At 34.9% G+C, this 18,451-nt stretch overlaps 3 protein-coding genes across 10 annotated transcripts in view; all 3 read left to right on the forward strand.

The window, feature by feature from the left end:
* Atpalpha (sodium/potassium-transporting ATPase subunit alpha) overlaps window positions 1–4,788 on the forward strand; it is a 60,423-nt gene extending 55,635 nt beyond the window's left edge. For all 7 annotated transcript variants that reach the window (XM_011645046.3, XM_089085023.1, XM_089085024.1 and 4 more), the window contains 3 exons: window positions 2,182–2,356; window positions 2,668–2,900; window positions 3,103–4,788. In XM_011645046.3, the coding sequence (XP_011643348.1) occupies window positions 2,182–2,356; window positions 2,668–2,900; window positions 3,103–3,223 (529 nt within the window). In that variant the 3' untranslated portion in view covers window positions 3,224–4,788. The remainder of the gene's footprint in view (window positions 1–2,181; window positions 2,357–2,667; window positions 2,901–3,102) is intronic.
* Window positions 4,789–10,056: 5,268 nt separating this feature from the next.
* On the forward strand, window positions 10,057–15,023 carry Cap-G (Chromosome associated protein G). Of its 2 annotated transcripts, XM_089085030.1 has the most exons (8): window positions 10,057–10,435; window positions 10,674–11,476; window positions 11,543–12,077; window positions 12,161–12,460; window positions 12,577–12,936; window positions 13,018–13,530; window positions 13,665–13,814; window positions 13,900–15,023. In XM_089085030.1, the coding sequence occupies exons 1-7, from the start codon at window positions 10,328–10,330 to the stop codon at window positions 13,779–13,781; spliced, it is 2,736 nt and encodes a 911-aa protein (XP_088941156.1). In that variant the 5' UTR covers window positions 10,057–10,327; the 3' UTR covers window positions 13,782–13,814; window positions 13,900–15,023. The 2 variants fall into 2 exon arrangements, with proteins under 2 accessions (XP_088941156.1, XP_011643340.2); XM_011645038.3 differs by having other exon boundaries at window positions 13,665–15,023.
* Window positions 15,024–15,882: 859 nt separating this feature from the next.
* Window positions 15,883–18,451, forward strand: part of Rpb8 (DNA-directed RNA polymerases I, II, and III subunit Rpb8) — a 58,012-nt gene continuing 55,443 nt past the window's right edge. Inside the window, exon 1 of the mRNA XM_011645037.2 lies at window positions 15,883–16,008. Within this exon, the coding sequence (XP_011643339.1) occupies window positions 15,936–16,008 (73 nt within the window). The 5' untranslated portion in view covers window positions 15,883–15,935. The remainder of the gene's footprint in view (window positions 16,009–18,451) is intronic.

The raw sequence follows: 18,451 nt of genomic DNA on the forward strand, positions 1-18,451 counted from the left end.
ATTTATATTAAATTTACATTATATCCATATAAAATTTATATTTATATCTATTTAATTGAATTTGTATTTATAAATTCAATTAATAAAAATGAAAAATTTTAATACATCTAAGATTCTGTCTATCGAGCAATGTCATCTTTTATCCTATTAATTTTTTTAAAATTTTTATTTTATAATCGAATGTAAAAAATTTGAATTTTGTAGCTTCGTATTTTATTGTGTCAACGCATATAACAAAAATTATATTTGATATATTCTCTAGGAATTCTGTAAATGCCTTCCAGAGGTAGATGCAGATCCGATGAACCCTTACTCGGTACACAGAGGGTTAACATTGTCGGAAATATTTGTCAGAAAAAGATAGCAAATTCGAAGTCGACGAAGTTCTCCGCGGAGTGCACGTTTCATTTCTAATGTTCTCTTTATCTTTGATCTTTCACTTTTTTTACTAACTTCTCATTGACGTTAGAGGGCAACTCCACTCGCAAGAATTATCACCGAGAGCAGCTTTCGAGAGCGAACGACTCGACATGCACGGCCTGAGCAGTCTCTCTCTCTCTCTCTCTCTCTCTCTCTCTCTCTCTCTCTCTCTCTTTCTCTCTTTCTCTCTCTTTCTGCGACGAACAACGTAATCCGTCGTGTATCACAATTGCAATGACCGATCTCTACCACTTTACGCATCTGACGACTGCCTTGACGTCGGGATTTTTTTTATTGTCGCCGAACTGCAAACCTTTTTTTTCTTTACATTTGAAATTTTCAACGCTGCTGACACGCTTGCGCAAACATTAAACGACTAAATCTTTCTGATTGCGCTTTCGCTGATCTGAACGTGATAGCCATCGGCTCGATATCACTAATCTATCGCAGTCGCATGCGACTCGCTTCCTTAGCTTACTCTGCGCACAGATATTCGCTGCATGCTTTTTTTTTACACCAATTGCTTGGTTATCCGATTAGTGACTTGAGTTTAGTACAATAACTTTAGATGCAGATAAAGAGAAAACAAAAGCAGCAAATACGGAAATTAAGTCGCAAGGTTACCTTACAGCTTAATTATGTTAATAATCTGGTTATTGAATTGTAAATTACCTTTGTAAATCACAATTGCTAATTTGTGGCTTAAAGAAGGTGAGAAATTTCAATTTTATCTCGATCAAATGGTATTCGCGACGATATATACTTCATGCGATTATTTAATTAGATTGCTAATGATCGACAATGTTATTGTAATAAATGCAGTCTTTAGCCAGATTATTATGTATCGAATAGCATTCGGAGCGAGAAATTAAGTCCATCATTTGCAAATTCCGCTTTAAATATGTGACAAAGTCACATTTAAAGTATTATACGTCGTGAACTTAATCTCCGTCTTCTTGCTCTGAAATTTTTGATGCAAGATATCTTTGTCAACCAGTAGATTATTTGATTGTAACGCTAACTCACAAATCAGACTGGAAACGTGCGCGGGGTAGGCTTTGTAACAGCGCGAAATATTATCGGGAAAGAATTAACGGAGAATGGGCAGCTACGATATTGATCGTACGGCTTACCGTCGTAAGAATTGGCAAGCAACAGCTGTGTCTTACCTATCTGTCTGTCTGTCTATCTATCTGTCTGTCTGTCTGTCTGTCTGATCTGTCTGTCTGCTCTGTGTGGCATGCCTCACTGTCAAGAACTGATCGTTAACCGTCTACCTGTTGGTAAGTAATCTGCATTTTGCCCCTAACCGGTGACTATGGCTTCCATAACTTTTAACCCGAATTTTAATTATTTGATGAAATGAATGACGGATCAAAGTCGGACGATGCGACGAAGGTTTCCTAGATTCCAAAGGGTCCTGAAATCCAATGCTTTTCGCGAAAATCTTAACGAGGAACAAAATTCTCCACCGCTCAAGAGCCATCCATAATCCAAAGGAAGAAATTCTTTGTTCATTTTTTTCAAGAATTTGATGAAATAAATTTTTGATGTTTTAAAGCTTCTTTTTTTCTAAGAATTCTTTGGAATTCTTGAATTAAGAAAATCTTGAAATTTGCTTTTGGACCATAAAACGTCCGTGTTATATCCAATGCGACGAATTAATTAAAAACAGGAAAAAAAACAGGACTCTTCGAAATCTAAGCGAATATTATTGGTTTCATGGAATGAACGTTTTTCAATATATTTATTTATATCTAGGCTTATTTCGATGGCGTACGGTCAAATCGGTATGATTCAAGCGGCGGCCGGCTTCTTCGTCTACTTTGTCATCATGGCTGAAAACGGATTTTTGCCTCTATATCTCTTTGGCATTCGGAAGCAATGGGATTCCAAGGCTATCAATGATCTTACTGACAGCTACGGCCAGGAATGGGTAAATATGAATTAGAATTGAATGTTTGAGAGAATCAAAATGAATGCAAACTATTTTATTCTCAATAAACAAATTTTCCTATCATTAATAGTCGATAAAAGATCATAAATAAATTGAAATAATAATAATTTTTAAGTTTAGTCTTCATTCGTAATATAATATTTGTAAGTTTTCTTTTTTAATTAATTTTATTTTTGTCTTTTTTTAATTATTTGGAAAAAAATTTATCAGCTACGAATTTGATTTAGTTTCACACTGGGAAAGTAGGTGTATGGATCGATTTTGTTAACTTTTATTCTTTTTGCAAATAGACCTACAGAGACCGCAAAACGCTGGAATTCACCTGCCATACAGCCTTCTTTGTGTCGATCGTAATTGTGCAGTGGGCTGATTTGATTGTTTGCAAAACGCGCCGCAATTCGATTATTCATCAAGGAATGAGAAACTGGGCTTTGAACTTTGGCCTTGTATTCGAGACTGCTCTCGCTGCGTTCCTAAGTTATACGCCCGGTATGGATAAGGGTCTTCGTATGTTCCCACTCAAGTACGTATCTTTTATTCATTATGTATCTCTCGTTATTTAACGAAGTGAATGTAACAAAGTTACGAAAGTACATTTTTTGATCACGATATACTTTTTCGATTTACATTTAACACATGTAAAGATCGTAGAGTCAATGTTAGATTGTAATTAATTTTAAACTGACACTATAAAATAGACAAAAATACGTAATTTACGTTTGCAGATTTGTATGGTGGCTGCCAGCCCTGCCGTTCATGTTCGCCATCTTCATCTACGATGAAACGAGACGATTTTACCTCCGCCGAAATCCAGGCGGGTGGCTCGAACAAGAAACTTACTATTAGACGCAAAGAAGATTAAATCACACGCATGCAGAACGCGCGCGCAAGAAGATGAGTGAACGGACGAAAGAATGAGAGCGAAAGCGAAAGAAAGAGAGAGAGAGAGAGAGAGAGAGAGAGAGAGAGAGAGAGAGAGAGAGAGAGAGAGAGAGAGAGAGAGAGAGAGAGAGAGAGAGAGAGAGAGAGAGAGAAAGAGAGAGAAAGAGAGAACGAAAGAGGATGATGAGAGAGAATGAGACGCATACTCACACTTGAGAGATACACTTGGAAAAAAAAAAAAAGAAAATTAAGTAAATCACTCATATTGAACAGATGTAACACATTTCACAAAGAATGTGCTATTGGGTCTGTCCAAGACACGTGTCAAAAGAGCAACGGCTGGACAACGAAGGACGCGCCAAGTTTGCGCTGGCTCTTGCGCAATGAATGAAGTGCGAGATTATTGTACAGACACGGAAAAGACCCTCTAGCGTTATTATAAGTACAGCGCGAGGTACAAGAAGCACGCTCGTCGTTCTGGCTTTGCCGCCAATTGCTTGCACGCGCGTGCGTTTCGCAATTTCAAAAAAAATTGATCCGGTATTCGAGAAACTGTCGATGGAAGAAAGGATATCGTCGAAGGAATTCCACCGTCATCATACAAAACGATGCTGATCGGAAAGCCTTTCCACGCTTTCCGCTTCGCGTCCGACGTTACATTACGACTACGGAGTGATTTCCCGATGACGACTGGTGCGCAGCCGCTGTCAAATTCTGGATTGGATATATCCTGCGAGCGTCGCTCAAAGATGGAACGAAGGAACGAGAGGATGAAATAGGGAATTGCTGAATCGATAGCGTCGCAGCGCGCGACTGATGCACTGAGTGTCAGGCCTAAAGAAATGTGACGTAACGCGACGAAATGCGAAAACAAAGCTGAAATGGCAACGGAAAACAGAAATCCGGAGCGACAGCGGAAACGGACACATTCGACAGAGACGGGCCATTTACGCGCGATAGAAAATCACGGAATCACGTGCGTCCTTATGTATGTCGAATGCGATTTACTACATTCACGCGACTTCTTACTATTAGTGTATTATCGTAGACATCTTTGCGTTACTAAGAAACTTCGTAATAGGCTTTCGTTGATCGTCGATCAATGCGCGCAAAATATCGGTACGCTAAGATCGGCACACACAACACGTCCTCTATTAAGAAGAACTTTAGGTGGAAGATGAGAAACTCATGAAAAAAAAAAAAACGAGAGGATCCAGAGACCTACGCGAAAGAGCAAACAAAAAAGTGCTCAAATGTAACAGGAGAATCGTTAAAAAAAATTCTTAGGAATCTCGCGTGACGCTGAAATACTTCGTACGAAAATTAATTGTTAAATGTAACGAAAGACCTGATACGCCAGGTATCGGTGCGGTCTATAGTCATACGTCATGATAAAATAACTAAAATAAAGGAAAGAGAGGGAGAGAGAGAGAGAGAGAGAGAGAGAGAGAGAGAGAGAGAGAGAGAGAGAGAGAGAGAGAGAGAGAGAGAGAGAGAGAGAGAGAGAGCGAGAGCGAGAGCGAGAGCGAGAGTTATGATATAAATAATTAAATGAAATAAAAAATAATAAAATATAATTAAATAAAGCCGCATTCGCAGTATTTATTATTATTATTATTAATAAAGACATATGTTCAGTTTTGAGTCTTAATCCGAGTAGTTGTCAGGAGAAAAACGATGAAGAACGTATCGCGTAGTTTCAGTAGTTACAACTCTTAGCATGAGGTTAATATCATACTAACACACGCGACATATACGGGGAGACAGGACGGAAGAAGAGAGTGCTGATCGGTTGGTTCTACCGGAGAGCGGGGATTACCCATCCCATTGCGATCAAGCAGCAGAGGAGGTTTGGGGAAGAGAAAGATAAATGGGCGACGAAGACATGTGGACAGTATCTATAAAATAATTATCAACTGAATCACTATATACCGATCGAAGATGTACGGACTAATAAACAATACGTTTATTTAATTGCGCGAGCGCGTAGTATAGAGCGGCGGAGGGAGGTCGCGGCCTGGCTGCCAGCGAATCGGAGAAGGAGCGAAAGAAAAAGAAAAAATATGCCATCCGAGAGAATAAATTAATTACGAAATTGTTATTGATCGACGCGCGCGAATAGAGGAAAGAGTGATGATGATGATGATGATGATGATGATGATGATGATGATGATGATGATGATGATGATGATGATGATGATGATGATGATGATGATGATGATGATGATAAGAGCAAAAGGAGAAAAGTAACGTTCGGTATGACAGAATAACGAGACGGTGTGTGCCGAATATCATAGATGCTTTATATTAAGGATGCTCTATGCAGGATGTAGGGAAACTGAGAGAGATGCAGGCCGCGCGCGGAGCAGAGGAAGTGGGAAAAAAAAAAAAAAAGAAACGTTCTTACTTAGATAAAAGCTAAATGAAGAATATAAAAAAAAAAAATTCCTTCTCTTAGTTTTTCATAGATTTAAAACGCCAGAGCGGGACAGCTCGCTATAAATCATTGATCCCCCCCCCCCCCCACAACGCGGAACGCCCTGTACAGCAGCGAATTACGGGATCTCTGTCAGTCAGCCGGCGAGCGCGCTGTCCGTGTTTTACGTGTGTGGTATGCGTGCGCGTGTATGTGCGTTATGCGTGTAGTGTCGAACAACACAACCGTGACTTAAAATGCCTGCCACGCGACTTTTTTTTCGGGCCGGGACGATCCGAGACTTCCTTCTCATCGATGCAATCTCGCAACCGAACACACGAATATGTCCTCCCTCCTCGTCTCCCTCGGGGATATTTCTCAATCGTCCCGCGTTTGCGTCGAACGCGTCGATTGCGCTGTTTATTGTTGGCGAGAAGCTTCGCAGAATGAAACACTACTCTGAACGAACTGAAATTTCTCTTAACGATAGATGATATCTCTGCTACAATTATGTATGAATATTCGTGCTTGAAAAAAAAAAAGATATGCGTCTTAGATAATAAAAACCAAAAAGATTGATGAGCAGGAAACATGCTGCTTTGCAAAAAGTAAAATTTTAAGACGTTACTCTCAGCTACTCGTTTATCGTTAAAAGAATTGTGGAGCAAGATTATTTTAAAGACGTTCGTAGCGATAATCGAACGTGGTAATCGTTCCATTTTCTTTGCAAATTAATAATATTTCTCTCCTTTCTGTATCGTGTGATAAGCATGCTTGATACATTTAAACAGTGACACATCGCTTTGCAAGGAGAATGAAGTGATGCCGGTTATATTGTTACGTATACAACGTAACGATACGTCAACGATACATCAATCAAATGAGGAAATTGTGTTCTCGTCGATAAAATGGTGGCGTATCGGTGCGCGATCGGTGAACGTAGGTCGATGAGCGGAAATGCGACACTCGCTCGGCGGCCCAGGCCCCCCCCCCCCCCAAAACTACCCTAAGTGTTCAATAATCGAGGTGTGTTCTCGAGGTGCCCTATACGCGCGTAAACGCGAGACGTTTCTTCCTTTGCCGGTTCCCTCCATTCGGTGCCGTCGCCTCGAAATCTCGCTGCGAGTGGACGCGCGAATGCGAATGCGGATGCGAATGCGAAAACAGGGGACGCGTGGTTTCCTCGACCTCTCACGACTTTTCTCTGTTACGCGCGTGAGAGTTTGCGCGAACCGTGCTCTGCTGTGCGACCGATCGGCCGAAAGCTCTGAAAAGACGACGAATAGAGGGAATGCTGCGTGTGTCGTGTGATATATGCAACAGGAGAATATGCGATAACGAAGCAGCGTTTCTCTCTCGAATCGGGGGGGGGGGGAGGGAGGGAGGGAGGGAGGGAGGGAGGGAGGGAGGGAGGGAGGAGGAGGATTCGTGGGGCTCACGAGAGAACAGAGGGTGACGCGCGAGTCCGTATGTCGGGAACTGGAATTGGCGACGTTTCCAAAACTATCCATCTCGTGCTCATCGATCAATGATATGCATCGCGCGAGGTCTATCGATTCGGACGTTATTCAACCACGGCGTTTCCAGGTCGATCGACGCCGATCCCGATTAATCTATCAATATTTCTCCCCCTCTGTCTGTTTTATAGATGGAACTGTAATTTAGAAAAAAAAACGAAAAAAAAAAAAAGAAAAAAAAAAGAAAAAAAGAAGCAAAGAAGAGCACAGCGAATAGCCGAACTTGGAGTTTGGAGTAGAGCTCGAGTTTACCTTTCCGTCGTAGAGGATCGATCGCTTCTGTCACAACGAAAATGCGGAGATTTTAAGACGTTTCGTGCGCGATTGTTATTTTCGATGAATCGCCGGTTTTCCAGAATAGATGCGCGTGAAAGTAAGTTCAGGATGAAGAGAGATGAAAGAGAAAGATGGAGAGAAAATGAGAAAGAACGAGCGAAAGAGAGGAGCATACCTGTGTGTATGTATGCGAGAAGAGAAAGGGACATGTGCGATGGATATCTTTGAAGCTACGGAGAACATCCGCAACGTTGTCGACAGGGTGTTCCGTGCCCGGGGGGCTGTAGGAGCCCAAAAAAAAAGCTTTGCCGTCGTGCGCAGTCTCTATTACTTTAGGCTAATATAATTTAATTATTATTAATAATATAATAGTAATAATAAATAAATAATAATAATGATAAATAATGATAATACATGTTACAATAAGGTATTATTAGATGTAATTATTATGTATGGTTTAGTTTAGATCGTGTTGTTGAAGAAAAAAAAAAACAAAGTACGTATAAGCGAACAAAAAATGAATGGGATGAAGGACAGAGTGGAAAAGGCGCGATGATAAAGGCGGAAGAGGAGGGGGAAAAAAAGAGAGGTTGAAAGACAAACGCACGCCAGGCGGGGAGAAAGTTTCGGTCTAAGACCAGACGATCCTTTTGCGGTGGACTGAGCAGGATGACGCCGCGCTTTACATGCTTATCCAAGCTTATTCATGGAGTGCAGGATGATGTTGAGCTTTCGTATATTTGCGTGCGTGATTTAGAGAGAAAGAGAGAGAGAGAGAGGGGGGGGAGCCAAAGAGAATCTTTCGGTCTCCATTCTAAAAAAGAAATTAGTCTTAAATCAAGACTATATGTTCTCACATACATATAAGAAAGAATATTATAATTTTAGAAAAATTTTAGTCTTGGTTTGATTATATTTGTATTGATGCAAGTATAGATATTCTCATATATAAGCAAGAATATTATAAGCATTATGTAGAAGATTTTTAGTCTTGAATCGAGCACAAAAATGATACTTGCATCAGTATAAATTTAATCAAATTAAGATTAAAATTTTTTAAGATTAATAATATATTCTTGCTTATATGTGAGAATATTTGTTTTGATTTAAGACTTATTTTTTTGTATCGTAAACGCGATTATCGCATTTGTTTCTCTCTTCTTTTTCACGCGTTTCCGAAAAAGAAAAAAAAAAGCGGCACGTAAATGCTTTCTGTGTAAGCTCCTTCGTTTCTCGAGGAAGCAGGAGCATCGTGATTCTCTCCGCGAACAAAATACATGTATACATACTTAACACATACACCTCCCACTCATCCAATCCACAAGAAATCGAAATTTCCGTTTTTCCGGGAAAACTCGGGAATTTTTCGCGTTTGTTGGAAAAATCGCCGTTGGACTTTGACGCCGCGCGCCTGCACAGCCCGCCGCATATCGCGTCGGAATCATTGAGAGATTAAAAAAAAAAACCTTAAAAAAAAAAGAGAAGAAAAAGGGAAGAAAGAAGGCGGACAACGTTTTATTAATATTGTACATATTTTAAATAATTGAAGACGAATAAACAGATATCGCGCGCGCGAACGATGGTGGCCCAGCCGCGAAAGGCGATCTCGTTGTTAGCGAGGGAAACGTTTTTCCGTCGTGGGTTCACCGATATTCTTTTGTCTCTTTTTTTTTTCTTGCGATTAAAATGCCGCGTGCTACACTATACTATATACACGCTATACACCGCGTGTAGAGAGAGACACCGGTTATATAGAGAGGTGCTCGGAAAAGACACTTTATTACACCGCTCCACCAGCTATCTTCTGATTGACGATCCCCCTTTTCGCAATTAATTAATTATTCGATAAGTTTTATTTTTTTTTTTACACACATACACATGTACACACACAATGTACACAAACACACACGTGGATTACATCGCAACCTGATACAACCCAAGTGTCATTACTTTTGATGTTAAATAAAAAATACATAATTAATAATGCAGCCTCCCATTTTCCTTATCTTTTCTCATCGTTTTTTGCAATCGTTGAATAAGTAAGAATGTGTCGCACTAGTTTTGCAATTATCGTAGAAACAATGACGCGATGAGCTCGCAGTTATTATCGTATTATTACTTTTATCATGTAATTATTATTATTATTATTGTTATTAATAGAGAAGAAGTATATTCAAATAAGTAGAAAATAATGATATTAACGAATTGTTCAAATTTACAGGCAGAAGCATTCTCAAGAATCTTTTTGCGACTTGTAAATGTGTAAAAAAAAAAAAAAACCTATGATGTAGATTATAATATGATGTTTAAATCTCGGTTCTCGATTTGCCTGAAGCGTTTATTTATAATCCTATATATTTTGCATAAGTCATAAATTTTGTTATAAATCTGTCAAAGTAATATATAATTTTATATATTTTATTGCAAATTTAAAATGTAGATGTCTATTTAAATATCGTGATATTCCTCATAATTTTATTCACTTTAAGAAAGTATACATGTGTATATATGTATATTATGTGTGTGTGTGTGTGTGTGTGTGTGTGTGTGTGTGTGTGTGTGTGTGTGTGTGTGTGTGTATGCATGTGTGTGAACAAATTTGGAGCGATTCCTACTTTAACGACTGAATGAAATTGTGAGACAACTTGAGTAAAGTATAAAAGATGGCGATCAATTTAATCGATGGTTTTTATCATTCATCGATTAATTTGAGTATTAATTGGTCGCCCGTAGATGGTAGTGCAATCGCGTTGCCGCTTGTTTGAAAAGTAACGTATGTCTGACGCTTGTGGAACATCGTAGAGTGTCTGACGCTTGGAAGCTTTTCCTCGAGTTTTTTTTACACTTAAAAAGATAAATATGGCTCCGGCAATCAAAGATAATATGAAAGGTATATTTAGGAAAGTGCAGTTTAATAAAACTGCCCATCCGGAGTACACGAAGAAGCTGACAAAATTATACGAGAGGGTGAGTCTAAGATGATTTTGGAAGAGCACCACTTTTGGAAGAGCTTGATTTAATATTTTTGTTACGAAACAGTCATAATTTCCTGAGTATAATGATTTTAATACAATTCAAAGTTTTTTTTTTTTTTTTTTTTTGACATTTCAAGTCGATATGTAATGATTTAGAATATTTTTGTATATATTTAATATAACTAACTATTTTGTTAAAATAAATGATTTATAATTTATTTATTTTTTAGACGGACTTGAATACATTCTGGGAACATTTTATTTGGCATCTAAAGGTTCTTCTTTCAACGCCGCAGCAACATCCATTTGTTTTAAACACATTAGAGTTTTGTGCAAAATTCTGTATGACATTTTATTCATCTTTAGAAAGTGAAAATGAAACTACAGAACCAATCTCTCCATTTCTTGGCAAATTATTCGATTTTCTTTTATCAAAGCACAATGCTAAGGATAAAGGAGTAAGATTTCGTATATGTCACTTTCTGAACATGCTTTTAAACTCTATGGGTGACAATGCTTTCATCGACGACAAATTGTGTGACCGAATTACAGTTAATATGATGGATCGATTATTGGACAAGTCTCCTAAAGTCAGAGCACAAGCTGTTTATGCTTTGTATAGATTACAGGATCCATCGGACGAACAATGCCCTGTAATAAAAATGTATCTCTTTCATATATCCAAAGATCCAAGTGCTACAGTTCGTAAAGCGGTTCTTGCTACTATGGGTAAAAATCAGAAAACCTTACAAGCTGCCTTGATGAGAACACGAGACATTGATGATTTGGTGCGCAAAGCAGCGTATGAATTTATCAGTAAAATCACAGTGCGTTCCTTGACTATTAAACAAAGAGAACGTTTGTTGAAGGATGGTCTTAAAGATAGATCTGAGATTGTCAGAACATGCATAAATAATGTTTTGTTACCAACATGGCTGAGATATTTCAAGGGAGAGTTTATAAATCTGATTCATGCACTGGATATTGGAATGGACACAGAAACTGCAACTTCAGCTTTAGAAGTACTATTCAAGTAAGTTTTTTTAAGAAAACAAAGTTCTGATAAAATAAAATCTTATTAAATATTATTTTTATATAGAAATGCTGATTTAAAAAATTTATTGGAGCAAGTGCCAATAGATAAAAATACAAAATTGATCCCACTGACAAGTTTAACAAATGAAAATGTTTTTTATTGGAAGTGTGTAATACAACATCTTCAGCGTCTTTCTTATATCGAAGGGTTAGAATTAATAATTCCAGAATTGTCGGAATTTTGTAAATATATATATGATTTCATCACTTTAATATCTTCTCAATTATATGAGACATGGGAAAAAGAGAATCATAACTTTATTTTACTACAACTTTTTGAAATATCTACAATGTATGACCTCTCAGACGAGGTAGGCAGAAAAAATCTGAACAATGTGATAATAGACAGTTTAATAAGTGATCATTATTCTGCTAAAATAATTGAGTGTACAGTGAATCATTTAACGAAAGTGATACCAGATGCCAACAATATGCTAAATGCTATTGCTAATGTTATCAGCGAGATTAGGCTACCTTTGGAAAAAATCACAGATACTCAGCAAATTACTGCAGAGCAGCAGCATGAGAACAACATGAAAGTATGCCTATTAAAATGCAATATAATGTTGAATCAATATTATGTATTTATAAATTCTTTTCTTTTTTTCAAATTTAATTCTAGAAAACAAGATTAAAAGTTGAAGTGTTAGAGCTCGAAGAGGAGTTATATGAAGCGATCAAGGAACAAAAGTTTTTACAAGCTGATAATCTTAAAGAAAGGATCAATGTTTTGAAAGAGGAGATAAATCGTTTATTTAAAGTACCCGAAGCTGTAAGAATCGAGGATAATATGAGGGAAGAGAAGACTGATACCACAACTATGATGAAATGCCTTAATATCTTATGCGTCGCGATGCAATCTATTCGCACGTTAACGCCTGTACTTAGAGGTTTATTGGATTTTGTTTTAAGTAGCCTTGATGTAAGTGTACACTTACTTCATTATATAACATTATATATAACAAGAACTTTTAATATGGTAGTTTATTATAAAAGAATAAAACACTCATCATAGTTTAATCTAATTTATAATTTCAGCATCCTGATGATAGCGTACATGTATTAGCACTAAAGACATTAGGTGTCTATTGCATCTTGGATAAAGAATTGGCCAAGAAACACATAATGATATTTTTTTATCAATTTTCTCTTGAACAAGACGATCAAGAGATATGGATAACTTCCTTGAAGGTAATATTTGATCTCTTACTCATGTATGGGTTAAGATATTTTGATATTTTGCAATCTCCGGAAGAGAATTCTGTGCAAAATAGATCTGAAAAAACTCGTTCACTTTACACACATAATGATAGTGATACTTCTCTTGATAAACGAGATGAAATGGAGGAAGGCTCTTGTAATCTCATTAAAATCTTAACAGACTTATTAAACAATAAGGTAAATAACAATTTTTAAATTGAATATTAAAATTGAATAAGATGTCTATTTATCTGTCTAATTATATATGATAATTTGCAGAATCAGGATTTGCGTACTATCACAGGGGAAGGATTTTGCAAATTGTTACTCAATCAACGGATCAATAGTAGTAGTCTGATATCGCGCCTAATAATTATGTGCTACAATCCGGTCAATAATGACGACGTTTATCTTCGTCAATGTTTAAGTGCTTTTTTTGATTCCTTTATAATACATGTACCTGATGCTCTAGAAATGCTCGAAAACGCATACTTTCCGACATTGCGAGTTCTTTGTGACGCACCAGACATTAGTCCCCTTCGGGAAATTGATGCCTTTCATGTATCCAGATTCATATTGAGTTTAACTGGACGAGGGTGCCAAAAGGCTAGCAGACAAACATTTTATACGCATAACAATCTTGCTTTTGCTATATTGGCAGAGATCTTAAATCCAGAGAGCAAGATAGATCAAGAAATTCTTATTAGATCTTTGACAAATTTATGCATTCAAATCGAGGATGATACGTCAAAACAAAATCTGCAGAAAGCCATTAAGAAAGTTACAAAAATAGTATGTCAATTTTGTTTATATTTCTGCGTCAAATCTTTCATATAGTTTAGCGATTGAATTATTAATCATTGAATTATTTATAATTTGAGTATATTTTAATAGGTGTGTATTAATTATGCTTTAATACTTGACAGGTAATGGAATATGATAAACGACTGCTTAAATATATTAAACAATTCAAACAAAAATTGGAAGGGATAGAGATAAATGTTGAGGAAAATGAAAAAAGTGATAGCGAAAAATCACTATAATCAAGAGTAAAACATTTATAATTATTTGGTAATGTATGTACATATATAGATTAGAAAATTTTTATTTTTTAAAATAAAAATTAAAAATAATACAAATTCCTAATTTTTTTTAATACAGAGGAGAAAGGAGAGTACTGTTCCTTAATATTAAATAAATGGTTAAATTATATATATAAATAAATGATTTCTTATTAAATTCTGTCTAGAAATTATCTGATTTTTAAAAAGTTGACAAAGTAAATGAAGAAAAGATATAATGGAATTATATAATAATATAATTTTATTTATTTAAATATCTTAGGCTATACAATTTCTAAAATTGTAAATAAAATGCAAAATATTTGCGTTCTATTGTGTAAATAATGAATTTATAATTCTGTCGCGAATTTAATCATGTGACCGGAACTGACCGGAAACTAAGTTCTCCACGAGAAGAAACAGTCGATATTTGATTTTATTTCTACCAAGAGATATGACAAGAGTTATTAAATCGTAATTTGACTCAACAGAAATATCCATGCCCTAACATAACGTTTAATGTAAGTAATAGTCAACAAGTTCATCATATGTTGTACATTAACATTTTTTAAAAAAGTGTAATAATAATTGTTGATAAAAAAAATATCTCGAATAATTATGAAATAGTTTTTTTTTTTTTAATATTGAGTGTCGGAAGTACCTAGAGATTAATGTTTACGTGAGCGTTTTAGTATATTTTTCATATTGCGCCAGATTATGAAATTTTTAATTTTACGTAATGTCGCGTCAATACATCGTGGTCTTTACATCGACGTACTGAATTTCGGTCAATCGCTTATAAATATATAAAATTCGCACAGCAATGCTGCGTAAAAACTGACACAGTTCGCTTAGTGACTCCTCCTGTTGGCGTGTTCGCGAGTATCAAGGCCACATACGGGTAATTCAGTATTTTTAATTGCATCGAATCTCAGTTTGGAATTATTTCCTCATGCAGATGATTCCTGGACATTTGTAAGCTTTTTATTTTCGAAATCGTCGTGATCGATATCGGTATCACGAATTGCATATCACGATTATGTTAATAGCGCGTAAAATACAGATGAAAGATTGTTTATTCATTTCGCGGAAATTGGATATTCATTGATGAAAGGTTTTTATATGTATATTTACATGTATGTATTATATATATATTATGTATTATTAATGATGAATAATATTTTGTAATTTTAAAAATATAATAAAATGAACATTAGTACAAAATATTTATGTGTTGTAAATATATCTTCTCTTCTATCTATTCTCTATTTACCTATCATCTATATTTTCTATCCATCTATTTTATTCTATCTCATTCTTATACACCAAATTAAGAAAAATTCTAAGAATAACAATTTATACAATTTCAAGTTTGAAAATGATAATGCCAAAATCTAAGCTTATGAAATTTTACTTCCGAATTTTTTATATTTTCAAATTGTGAAAATTAAAAATCCGAAAAATCGGTGAGGTATCGAAGAGACATAGTGGCAAGGACCATTTATGATTTCAAAAATTTTTCAAGAAATTCAAGATATGCAATTCCAAATTTTTATAATTTGAAATTTGCTATATCGAACTATGAAACTAAAAATCTCTTTAATAACGACAAAATATTAGATTAATATGAATTAATATGAATTTTTGAATATTAATAAATTAATAGATTAATTAAATATTAATTAGAAAGAAGATGAAACAAATTATTATTATTATCTGTATATAAAATATCAAAATTTACTTTGTAAAATTTTTTCGAAAATATCGAATCCATCTAATTGATTTTTGTAATTGTTTTCATGTCCTGATATATTTCTCGGGTGCCTTACCGAACATTAAACAAGAATAAAATGACACATGGGAGCATTGGGGGAATTCAAATACATCCCTGTAATAAACGTCGTAGAATTCAAGTTCAGAGTTCGAGATTGGGTGCTTTCCATTTAGTGACTCAAGTCGGCACAAGTACCGTTCTATCTTTCTTGGCTTTCAATGATTAACAAGGACAAAATGACACTTGCGTCGACTTGTGTCACTAAATGGAAAGCACCGATAGTGGATCTTGGAGTTATCTATACGTACCTGGTTGCATTTGATCTATCCGACATCAGAGTGCGGTGCAGTCGTGTCTTCAACATGGCGGGCGTGTTGTTCGAGGATATTTTCAACGTGAAGGACATTGATCCAGAAGGCAAGAAATTTGACAGGGGTGAGTCCACGTCAGAGTTTACGTTTCGACGCATTCGCGCCTTGTCTTGTCGTGGCGATGCCATTTCCATTGCCCTATTTCCATTGTCAAATCGCCAGCGTCTCGTGAGCCGTTGCTCGTCGACCTTGCCGATAGCGCCGGCACGAGCGAGCACATGGTGTGACAGCTGAGCGCTCTTGAACTCTTTGATCTCGCGATGAAATGAATTTTTCCTTCGTTTCCTTCGCTGTTGTGACGGTCGCGACTGACGGCTGGAACAACATCGGGGAAAAGGATTTCGCGCGCAATGCTGATCTCGCTCAGGCTCGTCGATCGACTCGATTGATCGTATCGATTGTATCTCTGGCGGGTTATTCAAATGTTGACAATAGCGATTACTAAAGGCGTACGTACCACGGGGGAAATATTAGGAACAGAGATAAATATTCAATTTGGAAAATAAAAATTAGGAATGGGGATTAAACGTACATAATACATAATACATAAGTAAATATACGTATATATATATATATATATATATATATATATATATATATATAGAGCTATATCTTATATTTACTTGTATTATGTTATGTTTAATCTTTATTTCTAATTTTTATTTTTTAAATTTAATACTTATTCCCCTCTCTAATATTCTTCCTTGTGCGCAGAGCTTAAGAGGAGAAACTGTTGACTAGTAAGATAAGATCAAAATTTTATTCTTTTTTTTCTTTTTATTTCTCTTTCTCTTTTTGCAATACGTATGAATTATTTTTGCAATACGTATATGAATTATTTTTGCCAAAACTTTTCAAAGTTCTTTACGATTGTAAGGAATTGTATTTTGTATTTTGTAATTCCAAAAAATTCGATCTTGATTTCGTAAACAAAAAAATTTGCTGTTTCTCAAGGATCGGCAGAAATGACGAGTCAACTGTAATAAGATTATCTATTTCTTATCTATGAATAATCTACACAGATACTTGTTTGAGTGCAACGATATTTCATCTCGTAGAAGTAATATTTTGATATGAATTTTTTTTTTTGTATGTGTTATAAAGCTATGAATCTTGCCTCAATTTCTGCTTCAATCAAAACATTGCTAGATTTTGCAATTTAATTCTTAAATAATTATGTTATTTAAGATAATTAATAATTAATAATTAAATTGTTATCGGTTTGCTAGTAATTAATTATAAAGTTAAAAGTTAACTAATAAAGTTAAAAAATTAATAATTTTTAACTTAATTTAATTAATTTTAAATGAATTAATTTATACCTTTAATTTATATTTAAAATACATAAGTTTTAACTTGTTAACTTTTTTCCCAAATTAATTTTTTTTTATGTAGACGAAAAAATTGCAAAAGGAAAAACGTATTCCCATATAAAAAAAATAACGATATTTTTTTGTCATTTCGTACAAACTTAATTTATAAGCTATTAAAATTTATTTAATGATCTCTGTTGTAAATGTTTTGTTTTTTAGAATATTTTAAAATATTATAAAATTAAACATTTTAATTTAATATAAATAATGCCTTTTAAAATTAACTTTTAACTTAATTTAATTTTAACTGAGTTAATTTTTGTTGATTTTTTTAACGTATTTAAATTAATTTTATCAGTCATTAACTTTAACTTAATTAGTTAAAGAATAATATTAACTTATTCAACTCTGATAAATGATTATTTATTTCTTATCTAGAGTGCAGATACATAAGTAATCATATTTCACTTCATACAAGAATATTTTGTCACGAGATTTTTTTTTACGTATTTATTATAAAGCCGATTTATTATAGAGCCGAATTTTGAATCTTAAAAAGAACCGCAATTTGGCTCTTAAAAATTTATAAAAGTATCAGCACCTTATTGCACTAATAGTGCAAATCTAATAACATATTAAAACGAAGTATTTATTCTTGCTTTTTTTTTTTTAAATCGCTCTGTAGCAACCTGCAGATGATTATTCCGATTATGAATATCGTAATTACATTGCAAATTTCTTAATATTTTAGCCGTACAGGTGAACGAGAATTTATCTAAGAGACAGAGATTTCCATAGTCTTTTTTGTCGACTTTTAAAGATGTATGTTAGAAATTCAAAGATCACTATTTTGTTAATATGCTCATTAATACATTTTGTTTATATATATGAATTTTTAAGCCAATTTACCGTACTGAACTATTTTTGAGAAAATCCATTTCTGAAAAAGGCAAATTAAGTTGACATTCGAATCTTTCGAAACTTATTTACTCTTTTCCGTGTTCTCTCATTGCGCTTCGTGAGCAGCTGTAATGACAATGACGCAGATCACTTAACAATTGTGTGTATTATGTGTATCAAAAAGTTAATAGTGTGATAATATTATATTAAGGCTATACTGACGTTAACATTCTAACATTGACAATACCTTGAAAATTTAATAAATTGTTTCTATTTATTATCTGAACACATATC

This window comes from Pogonomyrmex barbatus, unplaced genomic scaffold (assembly GCF_055798465.1).
Source record: "Pogonomyrmex barbatus isolate J1 unplaced genomic scaffold, ASM5579846v1 scaffold9, whole genome shotgun sequence".
NCBI lineage: Eukaryota > Metazoa > Arthropoda > Insecta > Hymenoptera > Formicidae > Pogonomyrmex > Pogonomyrmex barbatus.